At 50.4% G+C, this 23,282-nt stretch overlaps 1 protein-coding gene across 1 annotated transcript in view; it reads left to right on the forward strand.

The window, feature by feature from the left end:
• Positions 1 to 885: 885 nt before the first annotated feature.
• ONECUT2 (one cut homeobox 2) overlaps positions 886 to 23,282 on the forward strand; it is a gene marked incomplete at both ends in the record, with an annotated part of 37,917 nt that continues 15,520 nt past the window's right edge. Inside the window, one exon of the mRNA XM_079717086.1 lies at positions 886 to 2,113. Within this exon, the coding sequence (XP_079573212.1) occupies positions 886 to 2,113 (1,228 nt within the window). The remainder of the gene's footprint in view (positions 2,114 to 23,282) is intronic.

Below are 23,282 nucleotides of genomic sequence, written 5' to 3' on the forward strand. Positions count from 1 at the left end.
CCCGCATTTTTAAAGGCTAAACTACTGGCTCCCAGCTAGGGACGCTTGGGAAGTGGCTTGTTAGGAGACGTGGGATTGTTTTTACACCAGCACGTAGCTAGAGTTTTCCCTCCTGGCTTGCCTCGATAAAAGCTTTGGGGTGAAGCAAGGGGAACTGAAGCAAAGCCCTTTAGCCCAGGTCGCAGCAGCTCCGGAGAGACACAGAGCAGCATCTTTAACGTAATTTCTCTCCCTCACTCGCTCTCTCGCCTCTCTCCCCACTACCCTCTCTTCCCCTCCCTCTCTTCCTCTCCTTGACGTTTGATTCCAGTGGCAAAGGAAGAAAAAAAAAAAAAAAGCACAGAGCCGTCAGCCAAACGTGAAACGCGCGGCCCCGCCCCCTCCTCAGCCATTGGCAGCTGTGCGCAGGAGGCCCGCCTCCCGGGGCAGTCGCGGCCACGCAGTGGCTGCTCGCGGCGCCCATCGGGTACTGCCCCGCCCCGGGTCCGGGAAGGTAGGTTGGCTGCCCCGGCGAGCGGCAGAGCCCTTCTGGACAGCTCCCGCTCACCCAAACAGAAGACGTCGGCACCGGAGCGGGCTCGGACATGGCTAGGCAGCGCGCCGCCCCGAGCGGCGGGACTCGGTGATCCCTCCCTCCTTCCCCGCCCCCTCCCGTCTCCCGCACACACGCCCCGTCTGCCCCCACCCCACCCCACCCCACCCCCACCCCGGGCGCGCCCGCCCGCCCGCAGCCCGGGGCGCACACCCGCACGCACGCTCCCCCTCCACACGCTCACGCACTCCCGCGCCCTCCCTTGCTCCCGCGGCAGAGCTCCGCCACGCGCGCCTTGCCAGCCCGCCGGCCGCCCCCGCCGCCCCCGCCGCCCCCGGGCCCCGATGGACTGAATGAAGGCTGCCTACACCGCCTATCGATGCCTCACCAAAGACCTAGAAGGCTGCGCCATGAACCCGGAGCTGACAATGGAAAGTCTGGGCACTTTACACGGGCCGGCCGGCGGCGGCAGCGGCGGGGGCGGCGGCGGGGGCGGCGGGGGCGGCGGCGGGGGCCCGGGCCATGAGCAGGAGCTGCTGACCAGCACCAGCCCTCACCACGCGGGCCGCGGCGCCGCTGGCTCGCTGCGGGGCCCGCCGCCGCCGCCAACGGCGCACCAGGAGCTGGGCACGGCGGCAGCGGCGGCAGCGGCGGCGTCGCGCTCGGCCATGGTCACTAGCATGGCCTCGATCCTGGACGGCGGCGACTACCGGCCCGAGCTCTCCATCCCGCTCCATCATGCCATGAGCATGTCCTGCGACTCGTCCCCGCCCGGCATGGGCATGAGCAACACCTACACCACGCTGACGCCGCTCCAGCCGCTGCCGCCCATCTCCACCGTGTCGGACAAGTTCCACCACCCGCACCCGCACCCCCACCACCACCACCACCACCACCACCACCACCAGCGCCTGTCGGGCAACGTCAGCGGCAGCTTCACCCTCATGCGCGACGAGCGAGGGCTCCCGACCATGAACAACCTCTACAGTCCCTACAAGGAGATGCCCGGCATGAGCCAGAGCCTGTCCCCGCTGGCCGCCACACCGCTGGGCAACGGGCTGGGCGGCCTCCACAACGCGCAGCAGAGCCTGCCCAGCTACGGGCCCCCGGGCCACGACAAAATGCTCAGCCCCAACTTCGACGCGCATCACACTGCCATGCTGACCCGCGGTGAGCAACACCTGTCCCGCGGTCTGGGCACCCCGCCCGCGGCCATGATGTCGCACCTCAACGGCCTACACCACCCGGGCCACGCTCAGTCCCATGGGCCGGTGCTGGCGCCTAGCCGTGAGAGGCCACCCTCGTCCTCTTCGGGATCGCAGGTGGCCACGTCAGGCCAGCTGGAGGAGATCAACACCAAAGAGGTGGCCCAGCGCATCACCGCCGAGCTGAAGCGCTACAGCATCCCACAGGCGATCTTCGCGCAGAGGGTGTTGTGCCGGTCTCAGGGGACCCTCTCCGACCTGCTCCGGAACCCCAAACCGTGGAGTAAACTCAAATCTGGCAGGGAGACCTTCCGCAGGATGTGGAAGTGGCTGCAGGAGCCCGAGTTCCAGCGCATGTCTGCCTTACGCCTGGCAGGTAAGCCCAGAGGGTCTCCTGGAGCCAGGGTGCTGGGAGGGCGCTCCGGGGTGCCTGTGGCCCCGGGTGAGGGCGCTTGGCCATGTCTCTGGGTTCTCGCCTCCTCTCCTCTCCACACTTCCTATTTCTTCTCTACTTGATTTCTTCTTCTGTTTCCTCTTTCTCCTCTCCTCTTTTTTCTGTTCTCCCTTTCTTTTCGTTCTCTTCCTTCCTCCCTCCTTGTCTCCCGGGCTTCCTGACCGACCCCCACCCGCATTTTATACGCACTTTGGTCAGCGTGCCAACTCTGCCCTCTCCTTCCGACCTTACCCAGTTGTGGGAGTCGCGATGGGGGTGCGCCGTGTCCGCTAGGAGCCCTCTCTTTCCAGGACTCACAGGAAAGGGGGATTGCCTTTATTGGAAACCCTGTGCACTTGAACTCTTGCTTAGACAATACATTTCCAAGCTTGCTTAGGCAATACATTTCAGTTTTCCAAGCTGCCTGGTCTCCCTATATGGAGGCAGTTGGTGGGCGCGGGGTGGGGGGGGAGCGGGAGGCAAACTTGTTTGGTCACTGACAAGAGTCACAGCCTTGCCCACGCGGAGAACGGGTGACCAGGGTACAACAGCGCTTCCCGAGCCCGTTTCCGGCCTTGACATTGGCACGGGGACTTTATGATCGAAAGAGCGGGCTGGGGCCAGCTCCCTTGTCACTGCCCACAGTGATGGGAGGGTACAAGGGCGAAGGTTGGGACTGCCACATCCACCTCTCTGGGAGGACGGGAGAGGAGCAACTAAGAGTAGAGGGCGTCCTGCCTCACTCGCCGGCCGCCCTTGCCCGGCTCCCAGCGTCTGCCAGGATTTGCCGAGGTTTGGGGCCTCCGGGAGAGACTGGGAGCTCGCGGGAAGAGGTGCAGAAAAATTAAGATGCAGGTTAGTTAACGCATCTTGGCCGCGGGCTACAGGCTCCGCCTTTGCATTAAGCGGACGCTGATTGTGCGCGTAGCTCGGCGACGGGGAGGGCTGGCGGCCGGCGGGGAGGACGGGTCGACGCATTGGTTACATTGTTCTGTAGCCGGCTTGGCTCTTTGTGCCTCCTCTAGCGGCAGAGCCGCGAGGTACAGCCCTCTATTGTTCTAGGAGCGCAGAAACCTCCTGTGTGGGCGGCGGGAACCAGAGAGAAAGGCGCAGCCGTGGCTGCGACCGGCACACAGTTGCGCTCACAGTTGCGCGCTTTAGTGCGCACAGACCCAGCGCGGTGCGCGTGGCAATTGCGCTGCCCCCCAGGACCCTGCCACGGGCCAAGAGGGGCAAAGTGTCCAGGCGCCCCACTGGGGAGGACGCACGGTACCCGACTGCAGGCCGAGATGGGCAGCTTCTTTTGGACTGAGGCTATCTCTCCCGATCGTCGGATTATCTGGCGGACAATTCGTGGTGGCAGTGATTTACATAGGTGCGGGTAGTGGGTTAGCGCGCGGTTCCGAGCCGCACACAACGCGCTTCCGGAGCTGTGAGCTCAGGCTTCCTCTCCGGCTCCCCGGGGCTATCCTCGCACCGCTGAGCCTGGCTTGTAGGGTGCACTCTGCCTACGCCGGACAGGGCTGGGGGATGTGACAGGCAGCGTGTTCGCCCAGGCTTGGGGAGGGGGCGTTTCCACTCTGACAGCCTCCGCCTTTGCCCGCTGTTGGAGGATTCAGATCTCCAGTCAGTAATCTCCCTGCAGTGTTGATCTGAAAAGGTAAAGAAACTAGCCCCCCCGACCACACCAAGGGCTTCCCCACGTCGGTGGACTCCAAAGAGTTTTGCATGGATTTAGAAACCTACGTTATCTTTCTCCTCATTTAGCTTACTCTTCATCCTCTCCTACAGTTTTCTCTGATTGCTCTCGGTTCCTCGCAAAGATTAAGCAGTGAATAGAGCGCATCCGTGAAAAACTGGAAGCTTACTGACAATTCCAAACAGTGTGGTACCCCTTTGTCTTAGGCCCCTGAAAATGCCTTTAGTCCCTCACGGGAGAGTTTTAGCAAGGGCTGGCTTCTTAGGCACAGGCAGCCAGAAGAAGCTTGGCAGCTGGTCTTGGGGAGGGGGGACCAGGGTAAGGTAAAGGCAGGATGACAGCTATTCTACTCCGGCTGACCTCAGAGCGCTGCCGCCCCCTCACGCCTGTCCCGAAAAAGACAGAGTTTTAAAACGTGTGCCCTCTGCCAATGTATGTCTGAACGTGATTTGGAAAGTAATGCTTTGCTGGCTAGCCGGTCTCAAGGATTTTTGCAACAGCATATTGCTGGGATGGGGGAGAGTGTGGCATCCCTGGGGGACCCCAGTTCCACCACCCACCACGGGAGAGTCCCGGGGCCACTCCTCAGGGGCTGGCCTCAGGCAGCACCGGGGATTTTCAGAGCAGGAGCAAGAAAGCCCCCTCAGTGGGAGTCTGAAAGCCTCCTTCAGCGACTGGGAATTTCCTGCGAGGGACCCCGCTTTGCTCAAGCATTCAAATGTGTGTCTGTTTCATTACGCAGAGTTGAAAAGGGACAAGAGCTTTAGCCTTTTTATCTGGCCATTCGATCAGCAAGTACAAGTGTGTTGAGTGGTTATTATTACATAGGAAGCTTTTCAGTTTGGGGTCAGTAGATCAGTCTCTTCAGACACTGATGCAGAAGCTGGGACTGGTATTATGTGCTTGGAGCGCTAGGGGACCGGAGCAAAGGGAGAAGAAAAGCTGAGGCCTTCTCCTCCAGGAGTATAGATCGGAATCTCGCCAGCACGCTGCCGAGGGCCCACACCGTTGAGCTCTGGGGGTTAAACAATCCCAGTGACTCTACAGGGCAGCTCTGCCTGACTCCCAGGCCCAAACCTCGCCAAGACCGACCAGCCCCGCATCTCATCGAGACCAGCTCGCTCGCTCTCTCTCTCTCTCTCTCTCTCTCTCTCTCTCTCTCTCTGTCTCCTCCTCTCTCCCCTTTTAATTTCCCTTTCTCTTTCTCATTTTGGGTCTTGCCAGAGGTTAGCAGATAGGGGTTTGAGGGACCGCAGAGTTAAGATGCCTGATGTGGGCCAGTGTCGGCAACCTCACCCTTAGGTGAAGTACACCCCGTCACAACAGAAGCGCCGACCGCCGCGGTGTATCCACAGCCCGGGATAGCATTTCAAAAGGGAAGGGAGAAGATGGGGGAGCTCAGATTGCCTCAACAGTAGATTTCAGAGAAATGGGCTCCAAGTGCACGACTTCGTTCATAAAGGGTGGCGAGGGCCGGAACTGTTTGCAACCATGCGGGCTTGGGTCTCTTCCGCGGTCCCCGGGTCTGGCTCCGGCAGAGCAGTTTTTATGAACCCGGCAAGAGGCTGCGAGGACAAACGCCAGCGTGTTCGAGCACAAACCCTCACTGGCTGTGAGCCCAAGAGGCCTCCGAACTCAGCACACACGAACCAGGAGGGACCGAGAGAACCCGGGCAAGAAAGTGGATGGGCGCCTCGCGGAGGAAGATCGAGGCCCCGGTGGCGGGAGTGGTTTCCTCCAACACCTGAAAGACAGCAGAGACCCTCCGACGACACACCCTGCCGAGGTTTCCGCCTTCTGTGAGCCGGGCTCCCGGGGCGACCCGCCCCGAGCCTGCCTCGCGTCCCCGCGGCGAACAGACGCCCGGCCCTCCCCAGGCAGCAGCTCCCAGCGGCCAGTCCGGAGCCAAGTCTTGTTGAGGCAGCGGAGGGCCGGGCCCTTAACCAACCCAACGGGATGTCGCCTGGGCCACCTGACGCCCGCGGCAGCGGAGCGTGGCCAGGGCAGAACGCTGCGGCGCCTGCCAGGGGCACCACGTGCGTGCGCGGCTCCTTTTGGCGCCAGGGGACGTCCTCAGGCCACCCTAGGCCTAGGGACGGGGGGCGGGGACCTCATCGGCAGAGACCCGCACCCCGACTCCCACCCCTCCCTCTGGTCAGCCTCTCGGCCGGGCTCAGCCGGGCTCTCCCGAAGGTTTAGTTCGGGATCCGAGACGGAGAGGTCGAATGTAGCCCACGTCGGTACGGAACACAAGACGTTTTCTCCTGCTGGCTGGTCGGATTAATAATTGAAAAGCTCACTACCGTCCTTGCTTGGTCAAGTCCCGGTGCTTCGAGAACACCTTCCCAACTCGCATTAGGGTGGGCGGGAGCTGGGCCGAGCCGGCGCGACGCGAGGGAGGTTGGTGAACCCGCGGGCGAGAAGTAGCCTGGGTCCACGGGCGCCCTCGATGCGAGGGGCTGCGCATTTATTTTTATTCCAGGCTTTCCACCATGTGGTTATGTCACTTTCTCAAACAAATGTGTATATGGAGGGAGATCGATGCTGATAATGTTTAGAAGATTAAAAGAGCATTAATGCTGGCAACAATAACGTTAACGCGTGGACCCAGATTTCATTGATCTGGAACTTGATCCGGCGCGTTTCCAGTAAGCCCGACGGCGCCCTCTTCCCAGCAGAGCGCTCGCCAGCGGCCTGGCTCCCCGGCGCTCCCGCCGCGCTGCTTCCCCAGCTCCAGGCGGGTTCTCGGGTCTGGCCGCTGCTTCACCCCGCGCGGCCCCAGCCCGCCGCTTCCTCCTCGAGGTTTCCTGCCGTCGCCAGGCTGCCTGCCCTCTCCCCCAGCCCCCGCGCGCAACGCCGCTTTCTGCGCTCCCTGCCGCGGGCTCTGCGGGTGGTTGGTATACCGAAGGCGTCGCACGGGACGGCGCCCGAGCCCTCCCAGTCCTCTCGCGCTTAGGGTGCCTTCGCCTCTGCCCCGCGCGGCCCGCGTCTGGTCCAGCAGGGCCGGGGGCAACTTCTTTCCTCCACGGAAACCATCCGGGAAATTTGGTCTCCTCTCCATATGCGGGAACGTCCAAGCCGAACTTTAGAAACGACGTCTCTAAAGAGAAAAACAAATATCATATATTAACGCATATATGTGGGATCCTAGAACAAAATGGTACAGATGAACTTCCTTGCAAAGCAGAGATAGAGACACAGACGTATAGAAACGACGTCTTTAAAGCTGCCTGCTAACCTCGCAGCTTCCTGATCCGCGGATCCGCTCCGTCCTTGTTTTCATTAAGAAAACATTCGCAGACTTTCTACACTTTCTACACTGGTGCATTAGTTGGACAGTTAAACGAGGCCCCAGTGACAATGGCCCGGGCTTCATCCCTCAGAATGGTCTGCTCTGGGCTAATTGGGTCAACCAGAGAAGAATCTTGTTTCTTGCCCCGGCTGGTAAGAAACACCAGCCTGGGGAACTGTCCCGCCCCAGCTCGCCTTCCCACCAGCTGGAGAGATCTTCCCCTCCGAGACGCGGGACTCAGGCCTGGCCCTAGTAGAGAGGTTTTCTCTGAGGCACCTGCCTTGACTGGAAAAGAAAGGACTTCAGAGCTGTCCCCACATCCTGCCAACGGCTCCTTTTGCCAAATGGCTTATGCTTCCAGAAGGAACACTAAGGTGGATGAAGGAAAGAAAGAGCTGGGACGGTAGTGGGGGTGAGATAAGAACTAAATTGTTCGGTTTTTTTTGAAACTATACATTCTCCAGTTTTAGAAATACTGAGCTTTTCCTTCAACAGAAGGTTTCAACCTGGACGAAAAGGAGTGTTTTCCTTCCTTCCTTCTCCAAGAACGAAATGAGAAAAAGGAGGAAGCAAAGGAGAGAGAAAAAACCCCAAATCTTGCGTTATTCTGCTTTGCCATGTGGCAAAGGGGAAGCAGTCATTTCTTTCTGTCCTCCCCAGAGATAGGGGTCGTCTTCCTTCCAGTGGGTTTCCTTAGAGAAGGGAGCTTTGATACAGCTCCTTGATTCCTAGTCAGAATGAGCCCTACCCCTCTTCTGAAAACCTGCAGTGAACTAGGTCAGGTGATCAGATACAGAAACGAAAAAGGGTGCGAGGTTTCCTTTTGGTGAGGCAGACAGCGGGCCCCTCCCCTCAAGCTCCCGGTGAAGGGCTCTTAGGCTCTGGGAGGGGCGACTGGGCTTTTGGAGGGTGGAATCTTAGACTCTCCTCCAGCCCCATCTTAGAATCCCAAAACAGGGCTGGATTCCTGTGAATGGTGGGGGTGGGGCAGAGGGGAAACCGAGCCCCCCAGATTCTCAGTGTCTCTGAGAGTGGCCCCACTTCTCTCTAGAGACACGTGTCTGCCCAGAAGTAACAGGGGACCCTGGGCAGGGTTTACCTTCTAGAGATCCAGGCCTGAACCTTGAGGGGGAAAGAGAATTCCGCTCCAGCTTTTTTCAATCCAAAATTTCACTTCAAGGTCGCCTCTTGGTTTTCTGGGCTTTAGAACCTGTTTCTAAAGGAAGATCAGAGGAAGGGGGTTGGAGAGTTCTCAGGAAGAAAGTACTGGACGCCACCACACTATTGCTGGTGGCTGGTGTTGGTAGAAACTGTTGAGGGAAAGTGGTATCCTGTCAGGGTATCCCTGGAGGAATGAAAACCTTAGAGGAGAAGCAGAGTGATTTAGTTTCTGGGCTCTTACCAAAGGAAGGAAAATGAGGAGGGAGTAAATAGAAATAATTGTCTGGATAAAGGGCCCTGGGGAAAAGGGTGAATATTGAGGAACCCTGGGCCTTAAACTTCATCTACAGATTCTGGATTATCGTTGTCCCCCACCCTATCAGAGAGCCTTGTTTTTCCTGACCTAGGGACAATTTCTTCATCTGAGGGGATACTTTTCTTGGTGGGGAGAGACCATTATGAGGGTACCCAATAGGGACATTTATACTGTCAGGTACAGAGCCTGCTCAAGGTGGGCTGGGGGCCCATCAGCATCCCCTTTCATCACCCAGTCTGTCCCCCTAATGCACTTCAGTGCCTTTGGGAAAAGCTTGATTTTTGACTTCCAAGTCTCACTCCAGGTGAAGACCCTGAGAAATGTACACAGGTTTTTGCAGGGGCAGGGAGGTAGACTGGGTAGCTCAGCCCACCTGAGGCATGGCAAGGCGTGGAAGCAGGCTGTGGGCTGTGCACACAGAGCTAGTCTCACTGGGGGAGAAGTGGACATTGTTGTGAAAAACTGTCCGACACAAATTGTCCCAGAGGGAAGGGAGGCTCTGCGTTCCACGTTGGCGCCTCTCTCGCCATTTGAAGATCCATTACTCTTCTGTAGAAAGCAGACTTTGTTTGGGTTGGAAGCACACCTCCAATGTAATTTAATCAGCATTGGACTTTGGCTCATGTAATCAAATATACATATACTTTCTCCTGCAGGAAGAAAAATAATTTCTCTGTAACTGGTATTGACTTGAAGTCATGTAATCTCTGGAAAGCATCACATTTTTAAAGGGACAGGTAAAATTAAGGGGGAAAGAACCCACGGTTTCAGTGGTTTGCCTTTTTAATAGCTAAGAGAGCCAGTTACCACCTAAGAAAGCACAGAAGGAGAATTCTAGAGCTGAAATGCATGGGCTGCTCCAATTGTAGGTATCCCACTCCAGCTCCCTCTGTGTAGTCAACCTCCCAGATCTATACTGGTAGGAAACAAGGTTGACTGGCTCACCAGATCCTAGGAATTTGGGCTTTATGTTTATGTTGGGTTGAGGCATCTTTGGAAGAGTCTGGAGCTCCACTGCTCCATTTTTTTCCTATCCTCTTTGGAGAGACCACAGGCGGCAGCCGCAGGATCCCAGTGGGCAGCAAGCCCACTCCACCCCCAGGGCCTTGAGCCTTAAGCTCTGCCCTAGAGCATCCCCCTAGAGCAAGCTTGGACTCCCCACCCCCAGGGCGAGGCTCTGGGCTTTACCCAGGTTGGGTCTGTTAGGGAATCTGTTGTAAACACAGATCCATTGATTTGCATTTGTCAGAGAGTAAAGTTAAACCAGTGAAAAGAGAAGCCCTTACCCTTTTATGCAGGGCCAGGGAAACCTTTCATATTGATCCTATTGATCCAACCTTTCCCTTTAAGGAAACCACATAGTTAAAGACCCTCATTCAATAGATTTACCCTTTGCGCTTGCGTTATTCCTTTAAGTGTTCTCATCTAGGATAGCTGGGCATTAAGCCCACACTCCAAACCAAACAAAAATGAAAAGGGGGAAGGAGGGGAGGAGTCAAGAGGCAGAATTGTGGCAAGTGAAACTGAATCAAACTGAAATGTGTAATGACTTGGTTGGGGAATGTTTTTCTCATTCCTCTAAGATGACATGCAGGGATAAGGACAAAACAGATGCATTTAGCGATCTCCTTTTTTCTCTTCTCTTCTCTTCTCTCTCTTTCCCTCCCCCCAAAACAAAATCTCTTTAGATGCTAGAGTAACAACATCACAGGAACATCATTTTCTACTGTAAAATTATTTCAATCAAGCCACTAGCTTGGTTCATTTACACTGGTTCACTTAAAGGCAGTGATACTTCCACAAAAATTATTTTGGCTCATTTGTAGCAAATTGGGAATAAAATTGTCCCCAGAAATGCAATATTTTGGGCTCTGTATATGAGCATGAACACTGAAGTCACTTTCCAAGAGAAGGGCTTGGAGTTGTGTGTTCTGATGGAAGTTAGGTAGAAACCAGACCAGGAGTAGGGTACAACTTTTTCTTATCGAGCAGTGTAGATGGAACAGGAATTGGTAAATATTGCTCAGTACCCTTTGTGTTTGCAGAAATGAAAATGAAAGTCCCCTTTGTTTCCAGAACCGTTGGCATGATCCGTTCTATTTCTTGACCCTTTTTGTTCTGTAAATAACATCCATTTGTGATTTTTTTTTTCAACATGTTCCATGTGCTCTTCCTAATTGTCTCTTTCTTGGGTTGTGTTCAGACATTCATGTTTGTTTTATGTGATTGAAAAATATTAATGATTCCTTAGGTGAGCTAATGTATTTATCTGCTGAGTGAGTTCAAAGGGCAGAGTTCAGCTATGGTTCAGGTTAATTGAACAGGAAGCAGTGAGCTTTCCCGTCTGTGTTGAACAAGGGACCAGTTCCTTAAAATATCACACTCAGCAAACACACAATTTCAGTGTCTTCATCCTGGAGTCTGATGTAAGAGGCTCAGATCAACTTGGATTGCTTGTTTAAAAACCCAAAGCAAAGCACAGCAACTGCAACAAAGCCTCCGAGTCCCCCTCAGGGAAGAAGAGTTTTCTCATTGGCTAATTGCTTTATTGGTAGCACTGACCTGCAGAGCAGCTGCAGGGGCCTGGATGAAGGCTTAGGCCTCAGAATAATGTGCTCCATTAGAACAGGGCAAGGCATTTTTTGTTTACTCAATTGGAACTCCCTGCAAAGTGCCATTAACGCCGGCCCAACCGCATGCGTGTTGCAAAAGGCAAAGGTCACGCCAGTCAGGCTGTAGGCACAGCCAGCTCTGCCCTGGTGGGAGGGAGGGCATCCTGTTGGCATTGCCCTCCTCAAGCTTGGCCCAGCCCCATGAGCCCCTCCAGGGCTTTGACCAAAGCAAGCACTTGCACAACTTGTTTACATTTCCCAATTGCTGAGTCATGTTATTGATGATTACACAGTTTTGATCTGAGCACCATCAATCACACATGAGAAAAAAATCCTCCCACTGACCCTCTCTTTCTTATTTATGTTCCCTTCACCATTGTGTATTACAGTAAATAGAATTGTGCGAACGGTGCTTTTTAGCAGAGTGCTTGGATCAAGAGGAAGACAGACCTCCAAACCTGGCTAGGGGGTTGTTCAGCAGAAAGGAGGTTTGAGGTGGAACCAGGAGCACAGTCAAGGCTTCTACCAAAAGCACCTTGAGCTAGAGTGCCACCTGCCGGGAGTCTTCTAACTGCAACAAGCCTTGCACCTCTAAGGCCCAGGCTCTTTTCTTCACTTTGTTTCTAGTGTCTGTGTCTCCATTCCCCACCCTACTGACCACTACCCGTATTTTCCTAGAAATTTCTTAGGGGACTTTCTCCTGGTCCTTTGGAACTCTAAGTTCTGCCTCTCCGAATCCGTTGCCAAGGAGAAATCAGCGGTTTCGCTGTGATGGGTAAAGGTGTTCCGCCCACCCTGCACACTGAGGTCATAGTCTCCTGCTTGAGAGATGAGGGGCGGAGAAGGCAAAAACTACCTGTGGGAGAGAAGAGGAATGGTTATGTGTGTAAGCGAAATGGCTCAGTTGGTGGTGCCAGGGAGGGCGGTACCATCTGTAAGGTGCTCTCTGCAAAGGCAAAGTATTGTACGAAGGAGAGGGGGTGAGAGAATTCCTATGGGCAGGGAGGACATGAGGAAAGAGATATGCCAGATCGGTGAGCCAGAGGTGGGCTCTGTGAAAGCCCCTGGGAAGAGAAAAGGGGAACCAGCCATTTTGCAGTTGCAAAGAAGTAAGTCAGTGAGCTACACTTGGAGCCAAACTGTGGCGCTGGCTGTAGCTCTGTGGGCGGCAGCTGTTTCCAGACTTGCCTCACGTGGATCTGGGCCCGGAGCCCCTGACAGGCGGTCGCCTGTGCGTGGGTTGCTGCCTCCACGCCTTGATGCAGGCTTCAGCACCACGAACAGCGCCACGGAGGGCCCTGGCAGCCAGCGCGCCCAGTCCGGGGTCTGAGCAAGTTTGCATCTCACCCCCAGAGAAGGGAGATGGGTCCTCTACCGGGTTAAATCCAGGCAGGACCCCGATCAGTAGCTCCAGCTCTCTAGATCTCAGGAGCCCCGGACAGAACAGGGCCTCAGATTTTCCTCCCTCGGCCCGTGGCTTCGTTTCTCTGTGGGAGGTCAGCGATAATAAAGGGAGAGGAGGCGATGGCGGCGAGAGGACAAAAGATGCTAAAGGACCCTTTCCTTTCCAAGGGGAAGAACATTACCTCTGTCGGGGGCGGAGGGATTGAAATGTTTTTCTCCATGTTCCTGGCTTCTGTAGGCGCTGACTGCTAGCTACTCTCAGCACAGTATTTCAGATGGAGGGTTTCCTTTCAAGGTTTACGGTCTGACTGCCCTACGCACAAATATACAAAAACGGATTTCCCCTCCCCCCCACCCCTGCCTCCACGTGAGTTTTGCAAACATGGTTTTCATTATATGAAGCGAGATCCTCACATTATATCAGCAGTAATGTTGCCAGGCTACCTCCAGTAAATCTAGAAAGTGGGTTTGATTTCTTGAGGGTTTTCCTTAATGGGACTCTCTTTAAGGGGAACCTCTCCACCGCTTCTGTGGGCCAAGGGTTGTGTCACTTCCACGAGGCCACACAACGGAGTCACATGGCCCTGGCCACGGTGAGAGCTGACATTAGGCACTGACCCCTGACTCTGGCTGTTTTCATTCAGCAGCTCTGCTTTATTTGTGTTTTTATTACAGAGAAAGGAGGCAGGTGGGTCCTTTTGGTCTGTGATTAAGCACAACTCCCATCTCTTTAGGTTTCTAGTAGAATGGCCCTTGACTTCCCAAAGCTAATTAAAATGTAAAACTTTTGCTTTACATCAAGAAACTTTAGGTCAAGCCCAATTTATTGTTAAAGTGGTTCTCGGGCAGGTGGAGCATAGGAACAGACAAGTGTATCCCCTTTAAACAGAAAGTCAAGGGCATGATAAATGAGATTTTCTTCCCTGTGACAATTCATCTTTAAATTCCAAGTGGCTCTTGGATGAAAGGAAGAAAATCCAGCCCCAAACAAAACAAATCTGGTAGAGCATTCACTCTCAGTGTTGAAAAAAATCATTTTCTGTGTCTAAATACCTAGACTCTTGCTCTATAAATGAGCAGGAACATATTTGAATTAGATCTAAGAACTAGTTTTTTTTTTTTTTTTTTTTTTTTTTTTTTTTTTTTTGTGGTACGCGGGCCTCTCACTGTTGTGGCCTCTCCCGTTGCGGAGCACAGGCTCCGGACGCGCAGGCCCAGCAGCCATGGCTCACGGGCCCAGCCGCTCCGCGGCATATGGGATCCTCCCAGACCGGGGCACGAACCCGTATCCCCTGCATCGGCAGGCGGACTCCCAACCACTGCGCCACCAGGGAGGCCCAAGAACTAGTTTTAAATCTATTTGATAAACACTGATTAAAGCAGTTTCTTCAAGTCATATGATCTTTGAATTTGCAGGCATGCATTTCCTAGTAGTTGTTGGGTAACACTATCAAAACCTTTTCCGGTAAAACATGGATTTGACAGTAAGCAAAGCCTTTTTTTTGAAGTCTATTTTATATGCATCACCGCATCTTATTAAAATAAGGCCGTGCACTCTGCAAGGCCTTATACTAAATGCATTTCCTTTCTAGTGAACTCAATGTGGTTTTTAAAAGATATTTTGACAAGACTGCAATGTAAACAGTACCTCCCCAATAGTCTTCTTTGACTCCAAATACTAAAAAAAAAAAAAAAAAAAAAGTGTGGATTAAAAGAACTTTTTGTGTTTCTGAAACAGAGCGACAGATTTCCAAATCTAAAGGGTTTTTTTTTGTTTTTAAGTCTTGGATTCAGATGCCTCCTAACGTATACCAGAGTTTATATCAGTTCATGTTCAAGGCATGAGAGTGAACTCTTTAGTCACTCTCAATGTTTAACCCTTCTCATCCTTTTTTTAAAATTATTGTTCTGAAAAGGAAGAGACACTCTTCCTGTTGAAAACCAATTCTTTGACCTTATTCTGGGCCGCTGCCTCTCCTACCTTCTCAGGACCCAATCCCTTCCTGTGTTTATAACCTCTTAGCATTTTCCCATCCGAATTTTTGTGCTCCAGACTCTCCTATATTTTTTTTAATGCTCCCCCAACACCTGTTCCAACTGTAGCTCTTCCCTCCCTTCACTTCTAGAAAGAGTTGCTACAACTCAGTATCTGTTTTTCACCTCCCCTTTCAGTCCCAGCCCTTTGCCGTCTCATTCTGGCCACTCCTGTTTGCTAAATCTGCTCTTACCAATGTCACTGTTGAGGTCTTTGTAGCTAAATCCAATGGATACTTCTCAGTTCTTACCTTAACTTGGCCTCTCCATGGCATGTGACACACTCCTGACCATGCTTACTGAAATACTGTACTCTCTTATTTTCCTTTCTGGAATTCTGGCTATTGCTTCTCGGTCTCCTTTCTGGGCTCTCTCCATCTAGCTCAGCATTCAGGCCTAGGCTATTCTATATATTCATTCGTCATACGCACCCCAGAAGATTGCATCTGTTTGGTTGTCATCTTGCTATGCTGAGGACTTCTAGGTCTCTTTCCAGCCCTGATATCTCTCCTGAGTTCCAGGTCCCTATTTCCTCCTGCATCTGGACATCTTTGCCTGGGTGTCCTCAAACTCAGTCCATCTCAAAGTGAACTCATTTTTCTTAACCCCCAGCCCCCATCACCACCACCACCAAATATGAGTCTCTTCTTTTATTCTCTCTCTCTTTCAGTAATATCATCTTGTACACAGAATCTCAAGCCAAAAACCAGGAAGTCAACTCAGACTCTGCTTTTCCCCCAGGTCAGCCATACTAGCCATGTGGATTATACCTCCTAAATATCTGTCTCCATCCCCTCCACTGCTGCCCTCGTTGGAGGCATCACCAATTTCAGCAGCCTCCTGACTGGTCTCCCTATCTCCAGTCTTGCCTTTTCCCATCCATTTTCCAACCTTAAGCCACAGTGATTTTTCTGGAACCCAAATCTGACCACAGTACACTGTTGTTTAAAACTCTTTGTTAGCTCCCTTTGACCATTGGTGAAGGTACATATCCCTGAGCAGGATAGACTAACCCCTGCTCACCTCCAGCCTCATCTCCCATCACTCCACCCATTTACTCTGCGTGCAAGACATGCTGTACTCCTAGCTCCTCAAACACACCAGGCCATTCCTTTAGCCTAGAACACTTTTTCCCTCACTCAGCTAACCTCACCTCAAAATCTTGGCTTAAAGTTCCTTGTCTTTAAGCGAAATCTGGGCTTAAAGGTCTAGGAAGTTTTCTCTGGTCTCCTAAATTGGGATCTCCCTGGACTACCTATCCCATTTCACATAGACCACAGATAGGTATCACCTGCTTACTTGTCAGTGTCCTCCCCCCGCCCCAGATTGTAGGTTCTATGAGACCAAAGATTGGATAGAGCGTGTGACAGGCAGCCAGTAAATATCCATGAATAAATTAATTAATACCTTTATATGACATTGTTTCTGCCCATTTTACTCCCCCAAGTTAGTGGATGGCATTCGAAAAAGAATCATCAGTGTTGGTGCATCATTTGGAGATAGTATTTCATATTTCATGATATTGAGTTCTCATTGATGTCATTTTCCTCCTAAGCTAAGATACTACAGGTATGTATGAGTTTTAAAGGGAATCTTGAAGTGGGGTTAAATCTCCTATCCAAAGTTTCAGACTAGTATCTCCAGTAAGGTGAGGGATGTGAAACGATCACTAAACACTAGACTAGGGTGTTAACCAGTTGACTCTAGTCTGCTCTGGAGGGGAGATGCCATATCCTTGTGCCTCCCACAGCTGCTGGTCCATGGCTGAGCACAGAATAGGCACTTTTTTTAAACTGAGTCATTTGATGTATTCCTGCCTATTTTTATGGACTCGCCTAATTTCAGTCACTGGGTTGGGGAGGTGTGGGAGTTAGGTTTTGTATGTCTGCTTTTAGCTGGCATTCTTTTCTAGCCTCTACTCTTTCTTTTCTTTTTTTCTTTTCTTTTTTACATATTTAGCCTCTACTCTTCAAATAGGAGTATTCTTTTTTGTAAATATTTTGATCGTTGACAAAAATACTTGCTTACACAGTCAAAAATAGATTCCTGAGTTAACCTGAAATGACACCTAAGCTTAATATGGGGAAAACAGTGCTCATGATGGCTTGGTAAATAACAAAGGTGGTTCTGCTTCCACAGACAGCTGAAAATGTTACCCATTTTAGAATATTTGAGGCTGCAAACACATCAGCAAATCAGAGGGACTATTTTCCTCTTTTAAGTCATTTTAATTATCAGTAAACCAAATTTGTATTTAAATGGCAGTAACTTAATACGGTACAAATTCCTAGATTTTTATTGACTTAAATTTACCTGTAAAGAAAAAAGCCAGAGGTCAACATTTTTGTAAGTTTACCCTTTTTCTTTCTCATTTCCTTTTATTTTGGCAAATGAGTACGTAGAGTTATTTGAGGTCTTTGAAACCCAGTAGTTCAAAGGTTTTCAGGGATATACATAGTTCTGCCTACATAGTACTGAACTAAGTAATTACACATGGACAAAAATTAACTAGCTTTTTTCACCTTTGATTTTATTGGAATTTTAAGATTTGAGTGGATAAATCTCACTTATCTTCATAATATCCATACAGGATTGAGTGAAAAGAGGTTTTACCATTATCTCAACTTTAGTGAGAAACTGAAACTAAGATAATTTGCTGTACCTCTTAGGTGGAAATTATACGTTGCCTGGAGATTTTTTTTTTTACAGTTACATTTTGACATTCATATTACATGAGTAACAAACTATGAAGACCAGGCATATATGAACAGAATGTTTAAATTAAAACATTCCAGGCCTTTTTTTTTTTAATGCCTTTAACTGAGTGCTTTGCTGTGCTGCATGATAATTAGGTATGCTTGGTAAGCAGTTGGCTTCAGTGACTGTCATCTGTGTGCCTTGTGTAGCCAAACCAAGTTTCCACTGACACAGAGGCAGAGACAGGCAGGGGTAGGCAGAGCAGGAGGCAGCTCTGAGGCCTCTCTGAAGAGCCTTGAGCCCTTATTCAGAGGCTGCCCTCTTCTCTGGCTAGGTACCATGGCCTGGCCATGCCTGGCACCAAAGAAAGACCACACACCCCTTTTTTCCCTTCTTCCTGTTGCCTCATCTTCCTCCTCTGCCATCCTCCAAAGGAATTAGGTGGGATGTGGAGGAGAACTGCTGAGTTCACCCTCCCTGACCAGTTCTCCACCTAGAGCCTTGGACTTGGGCTTCCATAGACAGATTTTGGAAAGTCAGTTAAAAGGGCAGAGTTGGGGGTAGGTAGGGATTGGATTGGAGGGGAGAGGGAGGAAAATCTACAGTAGAGATAGGTGGGCTTTTCTACTGGAAGCCACACCAACTCAGGAGCCCAAGTATTCTGCCTCCTTAGAGCTCCAGAAGTCCCTAGGGTATGAGCATCCCTATCTGAGATGGGGAAGGAGCCCCAAGCTAAGAAGAGAGGGTGTCTGTGACAGGTCCTGGGAATAGTGTCTGTAGGACCCAGATCCTTCTATCCTAGGCTGTTGGGAAGGGATTGGAGGCACCAAGCATTCCTTTCTCCCTGACTCTTTCAGAGCTGATCTTATAGAAGTAGCAGCAGGGTAGCACAGCAGAACAAACGATCTTTGGCTTTGGAGTCAGACAGGCTTGGGTATTAATTATAACTCTTCCATTTACTAGCTCTGATTTAACCTCTCTGAGTCTCAGTTTCCTCCTTTATAAAATGGGAATAGTATGTTCATCTCGGAGAACGATGTAAGTGTGAGAGATGATCTGTATAAAATCATTGTTAGGTAATGGGCTGATCAGCTGTCTTCAGGACTTTCCCACAGAATTCCTTGCCTAGAGTGATGATCTGAGGGATAAGACGGCCTTGGATGTTGGGGAGGAGGAGAGAAAGGAAATAAGGTACAGATTTTATTGAACATCTATTATGTGCTATGTATCAGTTACCTATTGCCATAATAATACTAAGTAGCAAACCACCCCAAAACTCATGGTGTTTAACAAGAAACATTTTCCCTACCCCCCTTCCCCCTTGGTAACCATAAGTTTGTTTCCTACATCTGTGACTCTATTTCTGTTTTGTAAATAAGTTCATTTGTACCATTTTTTAAGATTCCTTATATAAGCGATATAGTGATATTTGGGGGGGGAGGAATAAATTGGGAGATTGGGATTGACATATACACACTACTATATATAAAATAGATAACTACCAAGAATCTACTGTATAGCACAGGGAACTCAATACTGTGTAATGATCTATATGGGAAAAGAATCTAAAAAAGAGTGGTTATTTGTCTATGTATAACTGATTCACTTTGCTATACAGCAGAAACTACCACAACATTGTAAATCAACTATACTCCAATAAAAATTAATTTTAAAAAACAATAAACATTTTTTTCTCACATATCTGCAGGACTCAACTGATCTAGGCTGATCCCAGCTGGGTTTCCCTTTGTGGTTTGGCTGGCTTGATCATGTTGTTTGTGGGTGGCTTTGTTCCATGTTTCCTATCCTGGGACCACTGGGGTAGCCTGGGTATGTCCTCACAACGACGATGACAAAGGGGAAAGCACAAGCAATAACATTCCACTGGTAGAAGCAAGTCACACGGCTGAGCCTAGAGACAGAGTAGGGGGGCACTACCAGATGCCATGGCACGGAGCCTCGTACAGGAAAGGGTGAATTGGAGTTTGAGGGGTTTTGTTTTTTGTTTGGTTTTTTTGCCATCTACCTCTTACCACGTATTTTAGCTCACTTCCATTCTTGCAGGAAGTCATTCCTATGGTTGGGATAGGATAAGGACAGCAGATTTGGCAACAAATAGGAAATAAGTGTGGAAGTATTTCAGAACCCTTTATTACTTTATACAAGTAACAAACTATGCCCAGCTTGTTAGAAGCCATGTTTCTTCGTACTAGGCTGATCTGTGGCCATGCCTGACCTTCCCTCTAGATGGTAGCAGGCAGGGAGCCCGGCTTTGCTCTCCTTCATCTTCCCTCTAGTGCTGGCCATAGTTGGCACTCAGTAAGTGCAGGTGATCCCCAGGGTCACACAGCTCTGGTGTCCTAACAGGAGGTCCCTTCTAGCCTCACCAGATGACCACATGTACCTCTACATGTATTTTAAAATAAGACTTCATTTTAAACTTCTCTGTTTTTTTTCACTGAAAGAACCACCAACCATCTGAGGAACAAAAGTCCAAATCTGGGCTTCCCTGGTGGCGCAGTGGTTGAGAGTCCGCCTGCCGTTGCAGGGGACACGGGTTCGTGCCCCGGTCCAGGAAGATCCCACATGCCGCAGAGCGGCTGGGCCCGTGAGCCATGGCCGCTGAGCCTGCACGTCCGGAGCCTGTGCTCCGCAACGGGAGAGGCCACAACAGTGAGAGGCCCGCGTACCGCAAAAAAAAGTCCAAATCTGTTGCCTATAGAAGTTAAGCCATCCAATCCAGATCTACATTATTCTGTGCAGGCAAAATCCAAACGATGCCAGCACTTTATTCATTTTACCAATGAATACAGAAGCAATTTGGAGGTGATATCAAAAAGATCAAGGGCTTCCCTGGTGGCGCAGTGGTTGAGAGTCCGCCTGCCGATGCAGGGGACACGGGTTCGTGCCCCGGTCCGGGAAGATCCCACATGCCGCGGAGCGGCTGGGCCCGTGAGCCATGGCTGCTGAGCCTGTGCGTCCGGAGCCTGTGCTCTGCAACGGGAGAGGCCACAACAGTGAGAGGCCCACATATCGCAAAAAAAAAAAAAAAAAAAAAAAAGAGTATTGCTTGGGACTTCCCTGGTGGCACAGTGGTTAAGACTCCAAGCTCCCAGTGCAAGGGGCCCGGGTTCAATCTCTGGTTGGAGAACTAGATCCCACATGCATGCCGCAACTAAGGAGCCCACCTGCTGCAACTAAGACCTGGCACAACCAAATAAATAAATAAATAAAATATTTTTTTAAAAAAAAAAGAGTATTGCTTGGCATTGTCATCAACAGCGTGAGCTTCAGGGTTAGACAGATCCAGTTTAGTTCCCAGCTACACCGCTTACTAGCTGTGTGACCTCATGCAAGTCATTAACCTCAGAGAGCCTCGGTTGCTTCCTCTGTAGAATGGGGATAAGGTTGGTGCCGACTAGATAGTTGGTGTGCGGGTTACATGAGATACCATAGTGTTTAGCACTGCACCTGGCACTTTTTTTTTTTTTTTTTTTTTTTTTTTGCACCTGGCACTTTTACATCTTATTTCCTTCATACCCAGGATAATCTCCTATTTCACATGGACAGGTCTACCCTTCAGCATAATTTTTGTCACTTTCACCAGTGGCATTTGTGATGAGAGAGATTGCCAGACACAACATTGGTCTTTGGGTGCTCTCCTTGCAAACTGGTCAAACATGCAGCAGTGTTATTCACTCCTGCCACCACTCCCTCTCTCCCCCACCCCCATGTCCTTTTAAGACTCTTAACAATTACAGACATTTCGCTAAGCTCGTGCTTAGAACACGGAAGTCTGCTGTGCTCACGGTAGGTTCTGACTGCATCCTTACTGACTTATGCTGGGATAAGGTCCATTTGGAGAGTGTGGTATGTGTTAAGCACAAACTCTACATTTGCTAGAATTGTACAGTTGTACATAGAAAAATTACAGCTCCACCAGCAAGGCTCAGCTTATCTTTTTTTTTTTTTTTTTTTTTTTTTTTTGCGGTACTTGGGCCTCTCACTGTTATGGCCTCTCCCGTTGCGGAGCACAGGCTCCGGACGCGCAGGCTCAGCGGCCATGGCTCACGGGCCCAGCCACTCCGCGGCATGTGGGATCTTCCCAGACCGGGGCATGAACCCGTGTCCCCTGCATCGGCAGGCGGACTCTCAACCACGGTGCCACCAGGGAAGCCGTCAGCTTATCTTATATCTGCATCATGATCGCAGGTTTGGGAGTCCTTTCAGAAAGCTGTTTTCTCCCACGTCCAGGTAGCGATGAGGCAAAACGTGCTGACTACTGTTCCCTCTTTTCTGGTTTCAGTATGGCTGGACCTTGCCTCTTTCTCTTGTTGCCCAGAGCCAGCACTCACTGTGCATTCATTTGGTTCTCATCTAACTCCCTGCAGGCTCCTGTTTGGTTCATGCTATCATCTTTATTCCCAAAACCAGGAGCCTTAACATGGAAAGGAAGGAAGGAAGGGAGGGAGGGAGAGAGGGAGGAAAGAAAACCCACAGACACCTCACTGTTGCTTTTCCTGAAGTAGCAACTTATCTGCTAATAGAAGAGTTTGAAGCTGTGGGCTTCCTCTGAATTCTCAACACACGATTGTTGAGACTATTTAAACTGTCTCTAGAATCTTTTTCTGACCCCAAATTACTCCGAAGCATTAATTGTCTTAGTGGTTTCATGGCCACATTATTTCATATTCATTAGTGTTTTCATGAAAAATAATAAAACTAATTAGAGCGGCTACCGGTTAATTCACTTGGTGATTCATTACTCTCTCCCCTCTTGGTGTTCTGCATGTGGTCATCTTGGAGAAGGCATCCAAGGAGTAATTGCAGCTCTATTCCCTGAGTGTTCGCCTAATGCCATTAGTTCTGATCCACAGGCACATCTTCAGCGGCTCTGATGGGGTCTGGTTACAGCTGCACCCTTGCCCCTGCCCTTTGGATGCAGGGAGAGAAGGGAGCCTGCACTCAGGACTGGTCCTCTGGAGGGGGTCCAGGGCAGCAGAGGGGGCCGAGTTCCCGGTGGGAGGTGAGCATCACTTTAGCCTCTTCTGGACCGTGAGGTAAGGACAGGATAGTGCTCAGAGAAATCTGCCCTGAGAACTTGTACTTGGGAAGGAATAAGGAAAACAAATTTTCTTCGGTTTTAGCAGACGTGTGGCTAGGTACGGGCTAGATTCTGGAAGTCTGGTTCTCTTTCAGACCTCTGCCGGCCAGTTCTCTTCTTAAAATGTTTATTTGTCCTCACATCCATTGGGAGGGCAGCTATCAAAAAGCCCAGGGAGAGTGCCAGCCTATGATAGCATCTGCAGCGAGGCAGTCTATCTAGGAGCAGAATTTCTGAGTCATAGCGCATGCATATATTCAACTATATCAGATACTGCCAAACCGTTTTCTAACCTGTTATGCGAATTTGCACTCCCACTGGCAGCCTGGGAGAGTTCCCATATCTTTGCCAGCAGTTGGTATTGAGAGATTTTTACATTTAAGCCATTTAGGTAGATGTATAATGTTGTTGTTTTAAGTTTATAATTTCTGGATTACTAGTAACTTTGAGGGTCTTTTTATATAATTGTTGGAAATTTGGATTTCTTCTCCTGTAAAGTGCCTGTTCAAGTCTTTGCCTGTTTTCCTATTGGGATGTCTTGACTTCTTGTTGATTTCCAAAAGATTTTATATATTCCGAGTTTAGGCCCTTTATCAAACATATGTGCTGCAAATATCCATGGCTCTCCTTTCTCTCTCTCTCCCTCTCTCCACTCTCTTATTTGTGTCCTTTGATATACAGAAGTTCTTAATTGTAATGTGCTCTAATATTTCAGTCTTTTTCCTTTGAGTTAGTATTTTTTTTAGTCTTGTTTAAAAAAATCTTTCTTGAGATTATGAACATATTACTCTAT

This window comes from Hyperoodon ampullatus, assembly GCF_949752795.1.
Source record: "Hyperoodon ampullatus genome assembly, chromosome: 13".
Taxonomy (NCBI): domain Eukaryota; kingdom Metazoa; phylum Chordata; class Mammalia; order Artiodactyla; family Ziphiidae; genus Hyperoodon; species Hyperoodon ampullatus.